This window comes from Etheostoma cragini, chromosome 18 (genome assembly GCF_013103735.1).
Source record: "Etheostoma cragini isolate CJK2018 chromosome 18, CSU_Ecrag_1.0, whole genome shotgun sequence".
Classification (NCBI taxonomy): domain Eukaryota; kingdom Metazoa; phylum Chordata; class Actinopteri; order Perciformes; family Percidae; genus Etheostoma; species Etheostoma cragini.
Window position 1 is genome coordinate 10,916,108 of NC_048424.1, and position 18,612 is coordinate 10,934,719.

At 40.2% G+C, this 18,612-nt stretch overlaps 3 protein-coding genes across 6 annotated transcripts in view; all 3 read right to left on the reverse strand.

The window, feature by feature from the left end:
• Positions 1-4,810, reverse strand: part of prkg3 (protein kinase cGMP-dependent 3) — an 11,136-nt gene extending 6,326 nt beyond the window's left edge. Inside the window, exons 1-9 of the mRNA XM_034899758.1 lie at positions 4,485-4,810; positions 2,301-2,390; positions 1,929-1,991; positions 1,671-1,797; positions 1,321-1,487; positions 1,055-1,168; positions 701-806; positions 507-570; positions 76-153 (exon numbers count right to left, since the gene is read on the reverse strand). Of these exons, the coding sequence (XP_034755649.1) occupies positions 76-153; positions 507-570; positions 701-806; positions 1,055-1,168; positions 1,321-1,487; positions 1,671-1,797; positions 1,929-1,991; positions 2,301-2,388 (807 nt within the window). The 5' untranslated portion in view covers positions 2,389-2,390; positions 4,485-4,810. The remainder of the gene's footprint in view (positions 1-75; positions 154-506; positions 571-700; positions 807-1,054; positions 1,169-1,320; positions 1,488-1,670; positions 1,798-1,928; positions 1,992-2,300; positions 2,391-4,484) is intronic.
• Positions 4,811-6,360: 1,550 nt separating this feature from the next.
• Positions 6,361-13,920, reverse strand: LOC117961242 (phospholipase ABHD3-like). 4 transcript variants are annotated; one of them, XM_034899764.1, is made up of 10 exons: positions 13,415-13,920; positions 13,131-13,141; positions 11,852-12,012; positions 11,464-11,646; positions 11,159-11,204; positions 10,296-10,408; positions 9,946-10,119; positions 9,805-9,853; positions 9,542-9,707; positions 6,361-8,085 (listed from the first exon to the last, which is right to left on the reverse strand). In XM_034899764.1, exons 1-10 carry the CDS (start codon positions 13,506-13,508, stop codon positions 7,880-7,882), a joined length of 1,203 nt encoding a protein of 400 aa, XP_034755655.1. In that variant the 5' UTR covers positions 13,509-13,920; the 3' UTR covers positions 6,361-7,879. The 4 variants fall into 4 exon arrangements, with proteins under 4 accessions (XP_034755655.1, XP_034755654.1, XP_034755656.1 ...); XM_034899763.1 differs by lacking the exon at positions 13,131-13,141 and having other exon boundaries at positions 6,361-7,766; positions 7,853-8,085; positions 13,415-13,919; XM_034899765.1 differs by lacking the exon at positions 13,131-13,141 and having other exon boundaries at positions 13,690-13,920.
• A 1,241-nt stretch (positions 13,921-15,161) lies between these two features.
• On the reverse strand, positions 15,162-18,498 carry LOC117961243 (cathepsin B-like). The gene is made up of 10 exons (XM_034899766.1): positions 18,232-18,498; positions 17,471-17,602; positions 17,261-17,346; positions 16,999-17,113; positions 16,771-16,886; positions 16,592-16,677; positions 16,348-16,491; positions 16,145-16,261; positions 15,382-15,510; positions 15,162-15,259 (listed from the first exon to the last, which is right to left on the reverse strand). The coding sequence occupies exons 2-10, from the start codon at positions 17,600-17,602 to the stop codon at positions 15,183-15,185; spliced, it is 1,002 nt and encodes a 333-aa protein (XP_034755657.1). The 5' UTR covers positions 18,232-18,498; the 3' UTR covers positions 15,162-15,182.
• Positions 18,499-18,612: the final 114 nt, after the last annotated feature.

Consider the following 18,612-nt stretch of genomic DNA (forward strand, 5'->3'; position numbering starts at 1 on the left):
AGGGAGGAAGAGATAACAAACAACATTTAAACAAGAGTTTTTACACACACTACATGACACCACGGGGAGGCTTACCTCTCCTTTGAGGATGATGTAGAATGTGTTTGCTTCTGTTCCTTCTCGAACTATAACATCTTTATCCTGGTATTTCACCTAGGGACGACCAAACAAGCATTATCAGAACCGTAAGGGTAATTTCCACATACGGACAAAACTCTATCATATGTGTTCTTTAAAGAAAAAACTGAAAATGGGATTTACAGAAGCCACACATATTACATAGTGTTTTGAAAATGCCTTCTTTCCAGGATACTGAGATTAAAAATATTTCAGCATTTCGGAAACTAAAAAAAACATCTTTGAATTTAAATTAATAGCCGTCTATTTTTCAGTTTACCTTCACAAAACAGATGCTTAAAAATGTGTTTAATTAGAAAACTGGATTTCTACTAAGTAAAAATCACTTGTAAAACTCAAAGTTTACAGTGGTACATCCAACTACCCACCTCCTCCATACAGTCGAGGATTTTGGACAACTGGACATCATTGAGGTCCTTTAGAGTATGAGACCTGTGACAGGATATAGAAAATATAGCAGCAGAGTTTGAAATGGTTGTATCGTGAAGCCATGAAAAAGCACTAGGGTTGTGTAACAAACAGGATGTTAAAAGACTACTCGCTGCTGAGTTCATGAACTCACGTCTTCAAGAAGCCCATGAGCTGCTCCCGTTTTTTCTTGGATTTGTTGGTTATGATCGTCCTGTATGTCTGTCGCTCCATGCACCACAGACGCACTGCTGTCTTTGCTGCAACAAGTGAGAGTGATGAAAAGTTAAGACTGCATAGTCTGGCTTTCCTGTCATTAGAAAAGAGTAAAATGGGTCGTTATGGACTTTATTAAAAGAAAACTGACACATGCAGATGCAGATAGCTGCCAGAAACACAACTAACCCAATGTACCACAAAAAAAACACATATGCTATTTCTACCTATAGTAAGCTAAACCATCCCACTGTAATATTTACTTCCAAGAGTCATGATTACAGGGGCTGACCTTTGACTGTTGCTGTCCGTTTGCAGTTGTACAAGATAGCCAGCTCCCCAAACACATCACCAGTGGTTAGGCTGCGGAGGTTTCGGCCCGCCTGGGTGACGAGGAGCTCACCAGCTGGAAAGGTGGAGGAAAAACAAAGCTCCTTAATAGAGAAATATGTTTTCCAAATATACGTTCAACCTGTAATATTGTATTGATGTTTTTTTAAATCAAAACAGAAAGCCTTAGAACATCATTTACATGCAGCCACAGTGGCGTGCCCCCACCTGCTACTATGTACATGCTGTCTCCTTCAGAGCCCTCTTTAATGATGTCATCTCCCGGTTTGAAGTTAAATACCGCTAAGAGATCCACCATCATGGCTGTTTGCTCATCGTCGAGGCGGCTCAGGAAGTCATTCTTCTGAATGGCTTTGACAATGAGGTTTGTCTCGCTGATGATGGGAGGTGAGAGAAGTCTTGATCTAAGGTCATTCAAATCTCAAGGGAGCACCCACACAGCATGCAGACCCATCATACATTATTTGGGTGTTTGACGTGTGCAGCAATTACATCAGATTTTTCACAAATAAAAGACCTAGGCAGTCATTCTGTTGTAATCAGTACTGATTACCAACCTGACAGTCTTCTTGACCCTCATGCGTGTAATCTCCAGGGTCTCAGGGAGCGGTTCTGAGGCAATGACGGCCGCACGGCTCGTCCTGACCTCCGGTTCAATCTCATTACCGCTCTGAGAGGGAAACTCTGAGACAGACAAACAGAGGAGCGCAAAGAGAGGGTTAATTACTGTAGAATGGCTGCAACTGAATGTTGAATCAAAGGTCACCCAGTGTGTGTGTGTGTGTGTTTGTATGGTACCCATGTTGTCCTCTTACCCAGATTATGATATTGACTGTCCAGATTCTGCAGAAGTTTTTCTTTCTCCTGCAGTCTTTGTTCTACATGAATAAAAGCAGAGCGACATATTAAATGTACGAAACATCACAAGGAACATGCTTCCAAAGCACATCTGCATTCATTTTCTTAACATAAAAAGTTTTTATGACAAGCACTAAAAGTTATTTATTAAAGTGACTATGATATGTAATGAAACCAGGCACATCCTATGGTTGAAAAGTAAATGTGTCAGTGTTCTCTGGTGCCAATATAGACGGATACAATATATGTAGGATGAGCTATTCAATTCCTCATTGGGTGTGGTTTTATTTGAAGTTCCTCTTTGATGTTGTAGTTATGATTGTACTCACCCAGGTCTTTGTTTTGCCTTTGCAGCTCCTGGTTAATCATACATTGTTTTTCTAGCTGCTGCTTCAGCTCTTCTAGTTGCTTCTCCATGACTACAGCAGGGGAAAATATGCAAAGAAATGAAGATATATATAGGAGGAAAAATGAACTGCAGCACAGTCAGAGGTAAATTCAAAATATGCATCTGAACACAGACAGAAAATCCAGAACCAAACATGCTGATATGTGTGGGGAGACTGTGTGCATGTTTGTATACTGATGGCTTTTTCCCCAAGGCACTGAACTCTACAGCGCTGTCTGCACACAGCATGAGCCCCGCTGAATAATGCAGACTAATGATGGACAGTCAACAGGGTGCTTTCTGAATGCTGTCACACCCTGACAGCTTGTGCTGCCAATCTAATACTCTGACTGATGAAGGCACAGAAGCTGTCAAAATAGTACAAAAACCTTCCTTATTAGCTCACGTATTACAGGTTGTATGTTAATGTATTAATGTATTCTCTCTGCTTGTGTGCTTCTGCAATAATGTGTGACACCGACAACCCCTGCGGCATAATTTAGTGTGTAAGTGTGAGTGTGAAACAAGCGTAGCAACAAATACGTGCGTATGATTGCAAACCAATGAATTGACATAGCATGAGCTAGGTTATAACCACATACCAGATCCACGAACTTTTTGTCACGCAGACGATCTGTACACAAAAGCCTTGTTGGAGACTCCTCCAACATTTTCATTTAGCTTTTAATAGAAAAATGTTTACACCTCTATTGCCGGGCCAAACATCGCAATCATTATAAGTGTAAGGTTACCTGGGCCAATATCCTAAACACACTTACTTCAATAAAGCCAGAGGTGGTTGAGCTGTTTGCCTCATTGTGCTCACATGACCCCCCCCACCCAGTTACTGCTGCCTCACCCTGAACATTGGACAGCCCTGAGATTAGACGTGATGTTGAAGGGAATCATAAAGTCCCAACAAACTGTGACTAAAAATAAGAAATGGCTCCTTTTCCACCATTAAAGAGGATAGTTAATTTGATGCAGGTCTGGACAGAAGGTGATACTGAGAAGGAGTTGGATGAGAACGTTAGACTCTTGAAAAACATCTTGACAGCAGTCACCTAGATTGGATTTGATATTTTTTCCATTGAACCAATGAATGACGATCAACAACAATGTGACCATCTAGTCCAGTGCATAACACTGTGCAGCTGTAGCAGAAGGAGTTAACAGGCCAGTGTTACAGGACTGACGAAGCTTAATGGCCATTAAAATGGTCCAGGGAACAGAAATGGCAATAAAAAACGCGTCGCTACATACCAGGAAGTCAAATTTACCTTAGGGATTTTCATTAACTTTTCACACATCAAACATGCCCAGACAGAGCTGTGGACAAACATCATTTGTAAGCTTTCTAGCAACTTGCTATAAAGAAAGACAACTGGGGCAGATTGGGGTGATGACCTTTGGTTACGTGCTGGTCAACATTTATTGAAGAAAAAACCACTCAGTTAACTTGTTCAGCCCTGGGCGACAATAAGTAGCTGCGCGCTGCTGGTTGTGTATTGGCTGTTTTATTCTTTTATTTAGATGATGCAATGGCTACGAAATACTGAGAAATGTTAAGTATTTCTTTTCTCTTAAAGACGATAAAGTTCGACACATATTTTTAACAACGATCAATGAAATTTGGGAGCCAACAACATTCACATGAGTAGTGATTAAATGATTCCGGGGGAAATGGGAAATGAGCTAAAAATAAAATACTGTCTGCTCATCAGCTGCACAGGAGGAACATGATACTGGACTGATCACTATTATACTGACACAAACTGCACACTCCATACTGTCTCATTACTTATTCATGCAAAGTGTAACTACCGCAGAATTCTCATCAGGTGCTCTGTAATAGAAACCTGGAGAGAGCATGTGTCTGGTCTGGCAGTGTGTTTAAGATGGACTCTTTCTCTGAATCTTTTTATTTAATGAAATTACGAACAACTTAAGAGCCTCAGTAAGGGATGGCTCCAAAAAAAGTAGATTTAGTTGTTTACAAGCCTGAATAAGTCAGAATTTGCACTTTAAACATACTGAGGTACTTGAAAGCAATCCTCTCTTGACATCGTGACATCCAACTCTCAAATTGCACAATGGCGTGATATGTAGACAGAGTCCCACTCACCTGCAGGTTGTATGTGGATCAGGAGAGTAGATGAATGTCTGTCCAGCCTATGAAGGCTGCATGGATCATAGGAGCTTAGTAATCACCCTGAAGTGCTGACAAGATCCACTTTCAGCTGTAGAGACCCTGTGTGTTCAATATCTGAGACCTGCCTGACCCCCAGACACACCTGAGCAGATAAAAGCATGCAGCCTGCAACTCTTTCTAGCATTACTTCTACCGCCACTCCCTTTCTCAGCTTATATTGTCATTTGTGATCTTCAGCTTTCACTATTTTTACTTCTCTCCAGCTCTCTCTCTCTCTCTTTCTCCCTCTAAATCTTTCCTCCTCTGTCAATCTCAGCTGCTCTGGTGTTGAATTATTAACAATAGCCTGAGGCTCCTCCCATCACACCAGGTATACATGCAGGAGGAGGAAGAGGATGGACTAGGGAGATAGCTGAAGTTCGGGTGTGAAAATCAGGCAAAATGCACATTTTAACGAGATAATTTTCTTGTGATTTCAATGCATTTTTATCTCATATTGAATCTACACACCACATTGTTGTTTTTCTTTTACTTTAAAGGTGCCCTGCGACACGTATTTCATTACTTTTGTGGTAATGTCTGAAGTTCTTCCATGCTTGATTTGTGCCAGTTCTCATTTATATTCATTGAGCTAAGCTGCTTGACTCTAATTGGCTAACAGCTAGCCAATGAGAGCCTGGCTATCAGCATCCTTTACCCAGCGCAACTGGGCGAGTTCATGAATAGTAATGAGCTCAGGCAACATGGCGTCAGACTGACCAGCTTTTGTAATTGGTCTGATTTCTCTGCTTATTTACTTTCAGTGGCTAGAGCTGAGAGAGGAGGTAGCAGTTCATTTTCACATTCACGACATAACACAAACACATACGGACCTAACATATTTCAAAAAATGCAAGTAAAATGGCTTTGTGTGGCAGGGCACCTTTAAAATGTATTAACATTAAACAGTAATGTGTTATTTCATGCAGAGGTAAAAGACAATCAGAAAGTCATTGTAAAATATGGCGGAAAGGGATTTTTAATATTTTCTTCCACCATCTTCTACCTTAATGTTGTTGTAAACCAATGAAAAAGCTCCACAGTTATTCAAAGACTCTTTACCATATGTCTTTACAATAAGATCACAGGTATTGCTTTTTTCTCTAAAAGATAACTGGGGTGGCTGTGGTGTATCGAAGCGTTGAATGATTAGATGTATGCATCAGTGTATGACTGTGTGAATGGGGTGAATGTGGCATTTTAAATTTGAGTGGTCTGAAGACTAGAAAGGTGCTGTATAAATCCAGGTGAATTCAACCAACTAAAAGCTGGAGTTCTCAAATGTGGAGGGCAATTAAAGCAATGTGCTTAAAGCTGAGGGTGACCAGGACAACGCTGATTACATCTGACAGAGTTAGAAAAGTGCCTACTTCATTAGGTTCCTATTTTTCCACAGAGTAAATGCCGCTGGATGTTTTTTCCGTGTTACAGCGTCATTAAATGGTTCTAAATGAGGCTGAAGGGTTAGCGTTGAGACAGAGGGTGTGGGCCTTTATTGGTCACAGTCAATTATTGATACACTGTCCGGTTAATCAACGACATAAACGACCCCACTGATCAGAGATTTAAAAAAAAAAGAAAAGAAAAAAAAAAGCTTCTTGGATTTCAGCTGTGGAACCGGAGAGAACTCGTTGGCAGGCAGTGCATGTGTTATAACATTTTTCCATTAAGACCAACAAGGTGATCCGTGTCAACCAAAACAAACCCAGGCTGGAGTTCTGCCACTGATGAGAATTAGTTCATTTTACAGACATCTTCAACTTGAAATCATTACTAGAAGTAAAATCACAAACTGAGATTAAAATGTGTATTATTGTCACTCTTTAATTCAAGTGTAATTCAATAATAAAAAAAACAGATAGTTCATAATGCCCAACATTCTTTCAGGTGAAGGGTAAGAATCCTAACTGACAGTGCAAACACACCGTGATTGTGGTTATAGCTTATATAGTACAGAAGTGAAACACGCATTTTTCCATTCAATAACACACAGCAGTCAAAGGCAAGTGAAAGTGCATCTACAAGGAGCTGATGAGCAAATATAACACAACAAGCCAACATATGCGGCTATAATTTTGAATCATAGTCAAACAAATGTAGCTTCTGGGGAAATAATAGCTTGGTTTTAGCATTTTGAAATAGTGGTTGTATCATCAGTGCACTACCGGTGACACACACGCACGCTCAATCCTGTGGACTGAAAGTGGTCACAATACAGATGTGATAGACATTCTTTTATCTATCGCTCATTACCTTGACAAAAAATGTGCGTCAGTGACAACAAAAAAAAGGAAGATTACAACACATACAAATTCAGAACCACTCACTATTAAATTACTGACAGCAGGTACAAATACCCCAAGTACTTTGTACATTGTTTTTGCTCATTTGCATTGCATAATTTACATTTCTCATGTACACTTTAAAAGCATATACAAGCATACAACACTTTTACATTTGTTTTCAAATCAAAAAGTCACATTAGAATTCTATATTACAATTCCATAAGTCTTTTCTTCATAGCAGATACGTTCATTTCTGGTGAGTGGGTGTTTTTCAGGTTGAAACAACTGAACTGTTGGCAGGATTACCTCACAGTATGGTATAAACTCAAATTATATGCAAAGTATGCCTGCAATGCTAACATGTGGAGAAGTATAGTCCTTAAAGGAATGTTACACCAAACCAAAGTAGATTATGAGGCAAAACAAACTATATTCGTATAACTTTTCTAATTTAAATAACAATTTTAAATACTTCATAAAATCCAAGCCCTCCTTTTCTAACAGGGAATAATTGTGCTCCAACTACAGTTGGGACGGCGTGTGGGAAAAACATGATTAAAAGCTATTTATAGTCTAGGCCTTTTTCTTTTTAAACCAACATTCATTCATTCATTCATTCATTCATTCATTCATTCACTAATATTAGGGCTACTAGTACATATTGTTTTTTGTGTTGATACATTATTAGACATTCACTTACTAGTTGGCTGCAAGATTTCTTAAATACTGAAATAATGAGTTCTAGACTTCTTTAAACCTTTGTTGATTGCTCAATCAAGGAAAACCTGAGACAATGAGGAGGTAGATAAGCATATTTGCAGTGAGGTAATATGATGGTAAAATACAGTTGGTCATTCCCTGTGCAAACATGGAGGAGGCCCATTTTCTGATGTAAGATAACAACATGCAAAGCGGGGCAATGATTTTTGTAAATTGATGTTCTTCTGCTATGACGCCAGTGACCTTTATCTTTTTCTCAGCTAGCAGTCATTTTTTTATTCAGTCAGGTTCAGAGTACAAACAAAGTGACTGGGTGAAAGATGATCAGCTCTTATGCTCCTCCCTAATGCCGCAGGCTTTTTTGATGTCGTTAGGGTGTTCAAAGGCAGCTTGAGCAAACTGACCAAAAAGGCGCTCCATGTAGCTCTCACCCCGGGGGAAGAAACCCTCCATGAAGGCGATGTGTCCACCGTGGGCCGTCAACAACAGAGCAACATTTGGCAGGCTCTGGATTGTGGTCAACGGGAACGCTGTGCAGACAGAAATACATTGAAAAAGATTTAGGGAGTTAGCCATGCTAAAATATAAGATATAAATACATCTTTTGTAGCATGGAGACAGAAAAATCAACCATAGCACAAAAGAAACATTAAAGAGCAACTTCACATTCTGTTTAAGGTGGAAACACGCCCCCCTTCACACACTTTAAAAATGCAATCAAACCCATTCACACACTACTGCACCAATTTTTTCAGCCGTTTCATTGCTCAAATATAACATCTGGAGGTCACCCAGAATTCATAGAACTTGTAACTCTTTGTTTCTATGACTATACTGGCTGGCTGGCTATGGCTCGTGTGACCTCAACACCACCAAAGAGTTTGTGGTTACACAAGTCTTTTCAAAGCAACATTTGCATCAAGTCACACTGTCAGACGAGATTTCTGACCTACTGAGATACATTCACAAAATCCACACACACTGGTACACATGACTATCTGTTCTCCTTATAAAGAAACATACATGGCACAGTCTGGATATTGCCTGCAACACAATTTATAAAACGCATTTCAGGTTAAAAAGCAAACATGGTACACCGTAGGGATGCAACTATTTATCAGCAGAACATCAATACTGACCAATATTCCGTTGTTAACCACCATCGGCCTATTGGCAAACAAGATGCCATTCACAGATGCCAGTGGCCGATTATTTATGGGTTGTTTTGTTCCAGTCAGACTTGGACAACAGCCCGCTAACATTTGCTGCTACAGCAGTTCCTGACTCAGAGAAAAAGCCACTGACTGGACACAACACTGGCATGACGTAAGAGGTCAAAGATGTGCATGTGTGGTTTGCTTAAAGTAAAAGAAAACGCCGCCTGTGAGGAAGTATCACAGAGAAAGATCAGCGATCATAAACCGCCTCCAGCAATACTCAGTCCCTGATCGCTGACCACAGCTTTTGAGTAGTGAAAGAATTCCCGACGGAGAGTGGACAAAGCTAAAGGGATTACTAACAAGGTGATGAAGTTCATTGCATGAATTGGCAAGCTGTTTTAATGCCTACGCACAGCCCTGTCGTCATTCTTCTGACGTCTGTCTCCCCGAAATCTACGTTGTCGTAGCCACGCATATTCATGAGCTACTGGCTTGTGTCAGTATGCTTATTCTCACTGCAAAGTGGATTGACAAAGATTTTTACTTGATAAAAGCTATGATACATACAAAACACACAAAAACAGTTGTTTTTTATAATAAAGATCTCTTTTTGTTTCCTGTCACAAAAGGAAACAATTAGAAACATTGGTATCGGTCCAGAATTTAACAATCGGTGCATCCCTAGTACAAGGTATAGATAAATCTGGTGGATCTGGTGCATTGGATTATAAATATTACACTGAAACATCACCACAAGTGAAATAATAATAATAGTGTAATACTGTAGGCCGAAGACAATGTCTATCTTCTCCTGTTGTCAGCTCACCATGTTGGGGGGAGAAGGGATCATCGGCAGCATTGAGACACAAGATGGGTACTGCTGTGTTGGGGAGTTTGTTGTCTGGGCTGGCATCAAGGTAATAGTCCGTACAGGTTTTATATCCAAACAGCAAAGAGGTGAAGCGTTCGTCAAACTCACGGATAGTCTGCGCCTAGAAGAGAGGGATGAAATGAAACGAAAATGGATAAGAAAGGAGAGGGGTATGAGAAAGTACAGAAAAGCTAATAATTGTTAAAAACAAGCCATACCTTTAAGACATAGTCAATGTCCGCTACTTCCTCCAGAACCTTCCTGTGCCTGCAAGAAACAGATGCTTTAAAATTAAATAAAAAGAAATGTCAAAAAGGTCAACAAGCCGGAATAGTTTACTAAACAGCAACTTATCTGACCTGGTAACAGCATCACACAGGCCACTCGTGAGGTATTTGTTGAAGAGCAGCCAGTTGAGTGGTTCTTCCATTGAGGCAGCGGACTTCAGTGCATTCCAGGGGACAGAGATGGTGAAACCAGCCACCATCCCTGACTCTGTACGCTTACGGGCCAGGTAGTTTAATAACAACATGCTGTAAAGGGAGAAAGAATTCAAAAAAAAATACAGGAAAAGAAAATAGCAATTTCCCAAAAAAAATTAACTAAAGGGAAGGTAGAGAAAAGGAAACAAAGAGAGGATTCATTTCACCATTTTGATAACAGAGAAAATGCAAGCAGTTGGAAACCATTACACCATGCACCAACTCACCCTCCCATAGACACACCAGCACCAAGCACAGGGGCATGTGGGTAAAGTCCTTTGACATGGTGCACCACACGCTCTAGATCTGAGGTGTTGGCTGCACAGTAGGTGACAGGCGTCTGAAGCGAGCATAGGGACAATGGAGGAGTGTTACATGCTTTGTTTTTGAAGAGCTAGGCACTGTAGTTTTTAGAAAACATACTAAAACAGGAGTCAAAATTGCCTTTGTTGAGGGACTACTTTCATTCACAGAATAATACACGAGGTGCTCCAATTAATATTTACAGCAGCAGGACAGTGTAGGTTTGACTAAAATAAACAACAGTGCCCAGGTTCATTCTTATAAAGGAACATGTCATCCAGTACAACAGTGCGGCGCATTGATGTGTTTTTCATAGTTTATAGACAACAATGGATATCTACGGTACAGATGTACAATATAAACTACAAAAGAGAGCCTTCTCTGCGCTTCTGCAAACCAACAACAATCCGGTGCAACCAGGGCAGGACAAAACAGTGGAGAGTAAAAAAAGAATCGCCGGTGCAACGCAGAAGTCTACTTAATCTATATATTTTTTAATTTATTAAGGTGCTTAACAGTTATTAACGTTTTGAGGTAGAACTACATCTTAATGAAGATGAGTCACTTTTATGCACCTTAAAAAAACAAAACAAAAAAAACTATAAGTTAAGAAGACATCTGGCGATTCTTTTTACTGTGCAATGTAAGCTATATCAGGCTTTGGATAAACTTTTTCAAGTAATTGTTACTTTTGGTCTTTTCAGTCTTATTCTTAAATATGTTTTGGAAATAACATCAGTATTAAATGGGATATGACCATAGCTCATTAGCTAATCTTTGTTCTTACCAACAACTCTTCCCCTCCAAGCCCTCTGTTGTTGAAGACCACACATCTGGGAAAGAAAATTAAATGTTAATGTAAAGAACTGCACTAACAACAGCACTAAAATTCAGTGCAAATAAAATGCATTCCACTCAGACATGTTACCTAGGTTCCCTGCTTAATTGAATTCAAACTTCACTGTTACTCCTTCAAGATAAATCGAGTTCTGATTAAATGGCCGAGTAGAGATGTTTAGGGTGTTAACATTTCATTTGTGATTTTGGCACTCATTTAAGAAAGATGACAGACAGATGAGGAGCCCAACTGACCTGTAGCCGCGGCGGGTGGCCTGGCTAATGGTATGGAGCACGTATGACTGCTTGCTGTTGCCTGTCAGGCCTGGGAGGATCAGTACTGTAGGTCGGGTAGAGGATTCTGGGTAGTTTGCACTCTCCCAATTGTCCACCCAGTCCAGAGAGATCTGACCTCCGTCAACCGTACGGATCAGCTCACTGAAGGATTAAGGGAGGATTACGCACATTAACACAAAAATTACTTTTCACCATTCTATGGGTTAAGATCCGCTAGTTTGGAAACCAATAAAATTAATACTGTACAGATATATAGATAATGTAGAAAGATAAGAGGATGACTTTGTCGGTCAGAAAAAAAGAGCATAACAGAACAAAGTGAACTTGTGCAGGTGGTTCATCCTACTTGCGATAAGTGACGGGAGGTCTGGACTTGAGGAGGGCACAGACCAGGGTTTGAAACCGGCCTCCCCAGCACCACGGAGTGGGACTGAAGCGTTCAGCCACAACAGGACAGTGCTTGTGGAGGAATGCGCTAAAAGCCTTGCTAGAAACTAGGGCTGGTGCCTGGGAGGAGAAGAGACAAAGGGAAAAACACAAGTTAGAAACTTTATTTTATTTATTTGTTAAATACATACATACACTTCATTGTTGTGAAATGCAATCTCTGCATTTAACCCATCCTAAGGAGCAATGGACAGCCACATAGCAGACTCTGGGAGTGTCTTCAGTGTCTTGCTTAATGACACTTTGACATGCCTCAGGAGGAGTGAGGGGTTGAACTGCCACGCCACCACGAGAGATATGGAGCTTTAAAAGCAGGGTGTGTTTATGGGGTGTGGGGAAATGTACATGACATAAAATATAAAAGTACCCTCAATATTTAAAACAAGGTACAGTAACATTTGGGAAATTTGATATACATAAGGTGACCAAACGTACTCTTTTGCCCGGACATGTCCACTTTTTACGTACTGTCCGGGGCGTTCACTGTTTTTCATGGAACCATTAAGCGTTTACTTAAATTGACTGGCGCTTTGCACACAATACTACGGTACATTGTTGCGTGACGTAATTCCCGAGAGGCTGCGTCTGCGACACGCACATACAGGTAGTAGATCAGACAGCGGAGCAGCGTTGAACATAAAATGCTCAAGCATTAGTGCAGCTTACAGTTCAACTGCAAAAAAAACAAAAAAACTTTTCAGGTACCGGAGTGTACCGTGTGCAAAGCTAGCCCATATGTTTCAGTATCTAATAAAGGTTATGGAGACCTCAAAGCTCACATATAGACACCAAAAAAACCTTATGTTATTACAGTTATAAGGTTTTAGGAGATATTAAGTTGAAGCTGGATTTTGAAGCTGACTCAGAATAGGTCATATTACATATTTATGTATTTCAAGTGAGCTATTATTTTGTTACAAATTGTTACATATTTTATTACTTAAGTTATTTTTATACCATTGAGGCACTAAAGCATGTTCTTTAACCTCTGAGAAGCCTGTCTGAATTTGTGTTTCGATGCCGGGCCGAGTGTCCTATGTTCTTGGAACTCAAAATATGGTCACCCTAGATATACAAACAATAAGCTATATAACATTATTATTCTCATAGAAGCTCAGAAGGATTTTTCTGGGGTGTAAAAAAACAGTGCAAACTAAAGTCACCTTAAAGACACTCACCTTTGTGCTGCCTCATCACCAAAAACGAACAAAAAAGACGGAAGAAATAAAAATAATTTTAAGACAAAAAATAGATGAATATATAGATAAATATATTTAAGTAACGTTGTCCGAATTAAGACAGACATACAAAATAAGGAAAATTAATATATAAAGTAGAAGCCTATAAGAAAATAAAATAATAGAAAAGATATATAACATAAAATATAAAATAAAGTGTGACTATATAGCTAACTGCAGTCATTATTTAGCTAGCTAGCTAACGTTACGTTCCAGTGACTGACCTGAGACTTGCGGCCCCACAGATAGTATAGTGCGGCCGTGAAGGAGCAGATGTACACCGTGTAAGGTCTGGAACATTCCCAATATGTTCTCCATAACTCCAAATGTGATACAAACATGGCTTTTTTATCACACTACTAAACGTTAGCTACAGAACAGAGCTAACCTGCTAGCTCACGGTATGTAACGGTAAATGACTCCTTAACCGACACAACGGAACAAACAACTGACAGCAAGACGTGTAACGTTAACGTTATGTACAGTAATTTACGACAACCTTTATCATCATCGTCTAACGGTAAAGATGTGTTACAGTCACACCACCTCTGGCTGTAATGGGAGCCGGCCGGTATCGGTAACGTTATCCACCTGCAGGCTTTTATTCAGCGGTGTTTTTCCAGTGTTTTTCCAAGAGCTGCCGCTTCCTGGTTCTCAGATATGTTTAAAGCGATAGCAACAACGTCAACGTCCGTCTCGTATTAAGGTCCGTTCTACATGGACAAATCACGGGGCGAGTTAGGGGGCATCCACAGTCTGACTACAAACATGGAAGGGAACTGAAACGCATGCGCCACTCTTTTTTTCTATTTCAGATAAGCGCATTAGGTGCATGGCCGCCACCTTCCGCAGCATGAACCACTTGACAAGGTTATTATCATTTGTTATCAATACATTCATTACATAATCTCCACTGGACCCCAGATACAAATATTTAAGGTATTAGTCAGTAACTTCTTAGTAATTTGATTAATATCAAAATCATTTGGTAATTTAGGTCTACCTTAGTAGCCTACAGCATTATTTGAAAAATAATATGGTAAATAAATGCCCTGATGTGGCTCTTACACCTGTCTTGTTAGCACCTGCTTACATGGTACACATTAATAATTTGCGTTTAGTTAAATGATTGCAAACTGACTGAGTTAAAGCACACCTTTTCACCCCAAAACACTAACTTTCTAAAAAGTAAAACTGGCGACGTCCTGACAAGCTGAATATCTTACTAGGTTTCGTTGCTAGGAGACCGATGCTCTTGCCGGCCGGCTAGTAGTTGTGACGTCACGTGCAAAGTATGACTAGGCGTACTTTTTGGCTGCTGAGGCTCAGGGGAACGTTGGGACTGTATGCCAAGTAGCCCTCATTTGTTTACCCATTTTCTCCTTTTTTTAAAAGCATAGGCCATTCATTGGATGTTATTTATCGTTATAACAAATACATTAAACTGGTGGTATCATTTTAAATTTCATTTGCAGGAGTTTAAGTAAAAAAAACATCAAAACTGTTCAAATTGCAAACCAATTATCAAGCGCAAAATTGGGCTTCGCCAACTGAATTTGCTCCTAACAGACTTCAATACAGTTTTTAATGGAAAATATTGTGTGTGAGCCCTTTCCTACATATTAACCCCATGCAAGAGGTGCCGCCTCAGGCTCTGTATGTAGTGTACCACCGCACTATGTAAGAATAAAAAAATCCTTTATGATGAAGTTCACATCTGCCATTTTGAAACCATATAACACACAGGCAACAATAACACCTTCATATGCAAAAGTATCTAAATTGAAGTTTTAGATTCAGTCTCCGTTTAAAAAAACTTATTACAGACCTTTAAATTCCCTAACTGTATAGTTTTGTTGGGGGGCGACTAGAGATAAACATAATGATTTATTTAGAACAATAACAACGCAAGCACACAAGTTCTTGTTTCACCATGTTGTGCAATTTATTTCTGATGACGAACTGATCGTTTGCAGCCAGGACTCATTTAATCTAGTTGAGCGGAATTCCTGCAACCACCTCCGACTCAATACCACACTCATCATTTCCACGTTTGATCTTGAAGAAACCTGAAACGAGAAGACACAAAAGCATGAGTTACTCTTCCTCGCCATGTTACTCACCATATTACCAGATTATGTGAGATTGAAAGAAGATATGATCAAGAACTATGACCCTGGTTTTGTCCTACCTTTATCTCCCCAATCAGCGTTCCAGGAGTTTGCAGCCAGCCAGTAGGGCGTCCCATTCTCCTCTCCCCAGCCGAGGATCTTGATAGCATGACCTCCCAGCATCTCCCCTGTCGTGTGCTGGTACACACCTACAGTACAGAGTAACAAAGAGTGCAATAACACAGGCCCTAAAGGACAGCGACTGGTGATATTTCTGTTGAATAAACTACGCTTCTAGATTGGGGATGTGTTTAAGTAACTCCAACATCAAAAATGTGAGGGTCAACCCACCAATATCACTACATTTATATGTTGTTGTAAAGTTACATACATATATGTTTACTATTTCTTACTTTCATCAGACATGTGCAAAACCCTCAAATACAACAATGTGAGAAGGAAAAATCTGGTTTTGCTCACCACTCATGTCCACACTAATGACTTAATATGTGACAAGGGTTCACATATTGCTTATGAGACAAAAAGGTTGGGAACCACTATAGTAAGATTAACATTTGGAAGATGAATAAGCAACCACGGCATGGTGATATTGTGTCTTTGACCAAATATGAAATAGACAAAACAAAGCAGGTTAAAGCAGGTTTTAAATAGTTTTTCATTCTGAGGTGAAGTGAAACTGCTTCAAATGTAGTAAATTGCTTTGGTTACTTTTCCTGTGTGTGCGCATGCTGCTGTGTGTAGAGGAGAGGTTTGTGTGCATACAGTACAGTATACAATTTCACAGTTATCGCTAACGTGGCAACAAAGTAAAACCATCCTCACCAGACTTGTACAGCAGAAAATCGGCATATACAGAGAAAGCTGCCTCCACAGGCCCGTTCTTGTACAGCTCCGTCATGATCTGCTCCTGTTTGGACGGGACGCTGTATGTGCGTCTACCTGAAGAGGGAGACACAGGAAACAATATGATGTATGACAGAGAAGCTACAGCCGGGGAAGAAAATACATTATTTTAAACTCATTACCAAAGTGTTTGTCCTTCTGATAGGACGGTGAGTATCCATCAGTGCACTGCTCCACACACTTAGGAGTCGCTTCTTCACCCTGACATGGAGGACGAGTCCCGTTCACGTGATGCTCACAGGGAGCAATGCTGTATGGTCGGCAGCCTGTTAAACACCATTCATTTCAGCTCAGACCTTTAATACTTCCTTTTAAAGCTAAAAGCTGTCAAAGTCCCATCTCAGTTCATACTTAGAATACGCTTACCAACTTTTGAACTATACAGGCCTCCTGTCACAAGTCCTTTCTTTGCCCAGAACTCCCAAGCAGCAGAGGGGAAACCACCAAAGCATCTGCATCCACAGGAAAATAAAACCACAGGTGTTGTTGTTCTATGTCCTCTTGAAAGACCTGGAATAGACTCATTTTGATACATAAATACTCACCCCATGCCACATTCATCACAGCAGGACAGTAGGTCTTCAGCAGAGATCTCCAAAGAGATCTGACCACTGCTGTGGATACATAATCTGTCGGATATCGCCTCAGCTGCCCCAAAGGCCTGTGGGGGAAAACATTTTTTAAAAAGCAACGCTGGTTTGAGATAAGCTGTAAAATGCCCTTAGTAATTTTTCGGTTTAACGCCAGCTTGTCCTTTTGTTGATCTATCTTACCCAGCAGGACCCGCAGGATCCCTGGTCCCTGATCTGTTGGATTGTGGGACACTTGGGCCACTGCTGGCGTGCGTCAAAGCTGTCAGGAAGCTTAATTCCTTCAGTGCTGTGAACCCTTTAACGAGAGAGGACGGTCACTGAGCACTGCAGATAAGATCAACCTGCTGACGGTCACCTGTTTGGCATGTGATAAGATTGCAATTGCAACTGCACGCACACACGTATACACAAATCCATGCCCACACACCCTCATTAAACTTACACCTCTGGCAGCTTGGTGCCATTAAGCATAGTCCCACACAGTCCTTTCACATAGCTGATATCGATGTTGTGGAAGTTCTGCCCAGCCTGGAGAAAATATAGTGGAGTTAAAATGAGAGATTACAGACGTCCCAGCATTCATGACCACAATCTGGGACAGCGGGGTTCCTCGGGTGGCCAGAAATGCAGGAAATACCCTGAGTTGACTCACCGTCCAGGTGGCGTTGGCCTTGTTAATACGGTCGACCATCTCTGAGGACGAGGCGTGAGGGAGGTCAGGCCGAGCCCAGGTGACAGAGACAGTCACAAGTAGGCCTACACAAAAGACAGCCAGTGGACGCATCCTGCAAAACAGATGACAGTCAGACTGCAACCAAATCACCTCGGCTGCAGAATGTCCATCACTACTGAGAAGGGGAATGTTGCTGTTTTATTAGACATTACAGCACATGCATCACAAGCCAAAGACTGCATGGTTTAGGTCACATCTGGTTGTTTCTTCTCAAAACATGGAAATTATCTTACATTTCTGATATAGTGAATATAAATAAGAGTAAGAGAATTTGAAGTTGAACAGAGCAGAACTTGCAGAAGTACAACACAACTTGAGAATGAAAAGCAGTTGCAGGTAATGTTTTTATTTATGTATTAGCATCTACCTCTGTTCTTTTAAAAAAATATAACAAATCTAATTTTGAAGAATGATTGAATTTTATTGAATCCGTATTTTTCCAAGCAGTAGGTGATTATTAGTGGTGAAATCTGTTTGAAATTGAGAGACAGAATCAAGTGACTAACACCTTTTACTCTTAACAATATCCGAAAAAAAAGTATGTTTGTTGCTAACCTAAATCATGGCATGTATACACATTAAACATTCAAGTATCATTAAAGATACTGTATTTATGCAAGTCATACAGTAATGACACAATAAAAGCAAAACAATCGCCCAAATCTAAATCTTAACTTTTACCTGAAGTTGCACAAAAGACGTTCTGGACAATTCCTTTCTCTCACTGAACTAAACACCGGTCCTCTCACTTCTTACTGCCCTTCTTACAAGCAGTGACTTATGAAATCACGTCTGTTTAATGAATGCATGGTCAGTAAACATCTCATGTGATGAACAAAGGTTGACAGGTGATCTTAAAATGATGACCTGGCAACAATAAAGACAACACATTCAAACTTACCATTATTGTTAACTTCATGAAAATCCTTATTTTGGCTTTATTATGATTATAAACTTTGATTATTGCGAATGTACACATATAGTCTAACCAATATAACAAAACGAAGTGCAGCACAATATATGAATCTTGAAACTGTGCTGTAATATAAAAATATGATTTT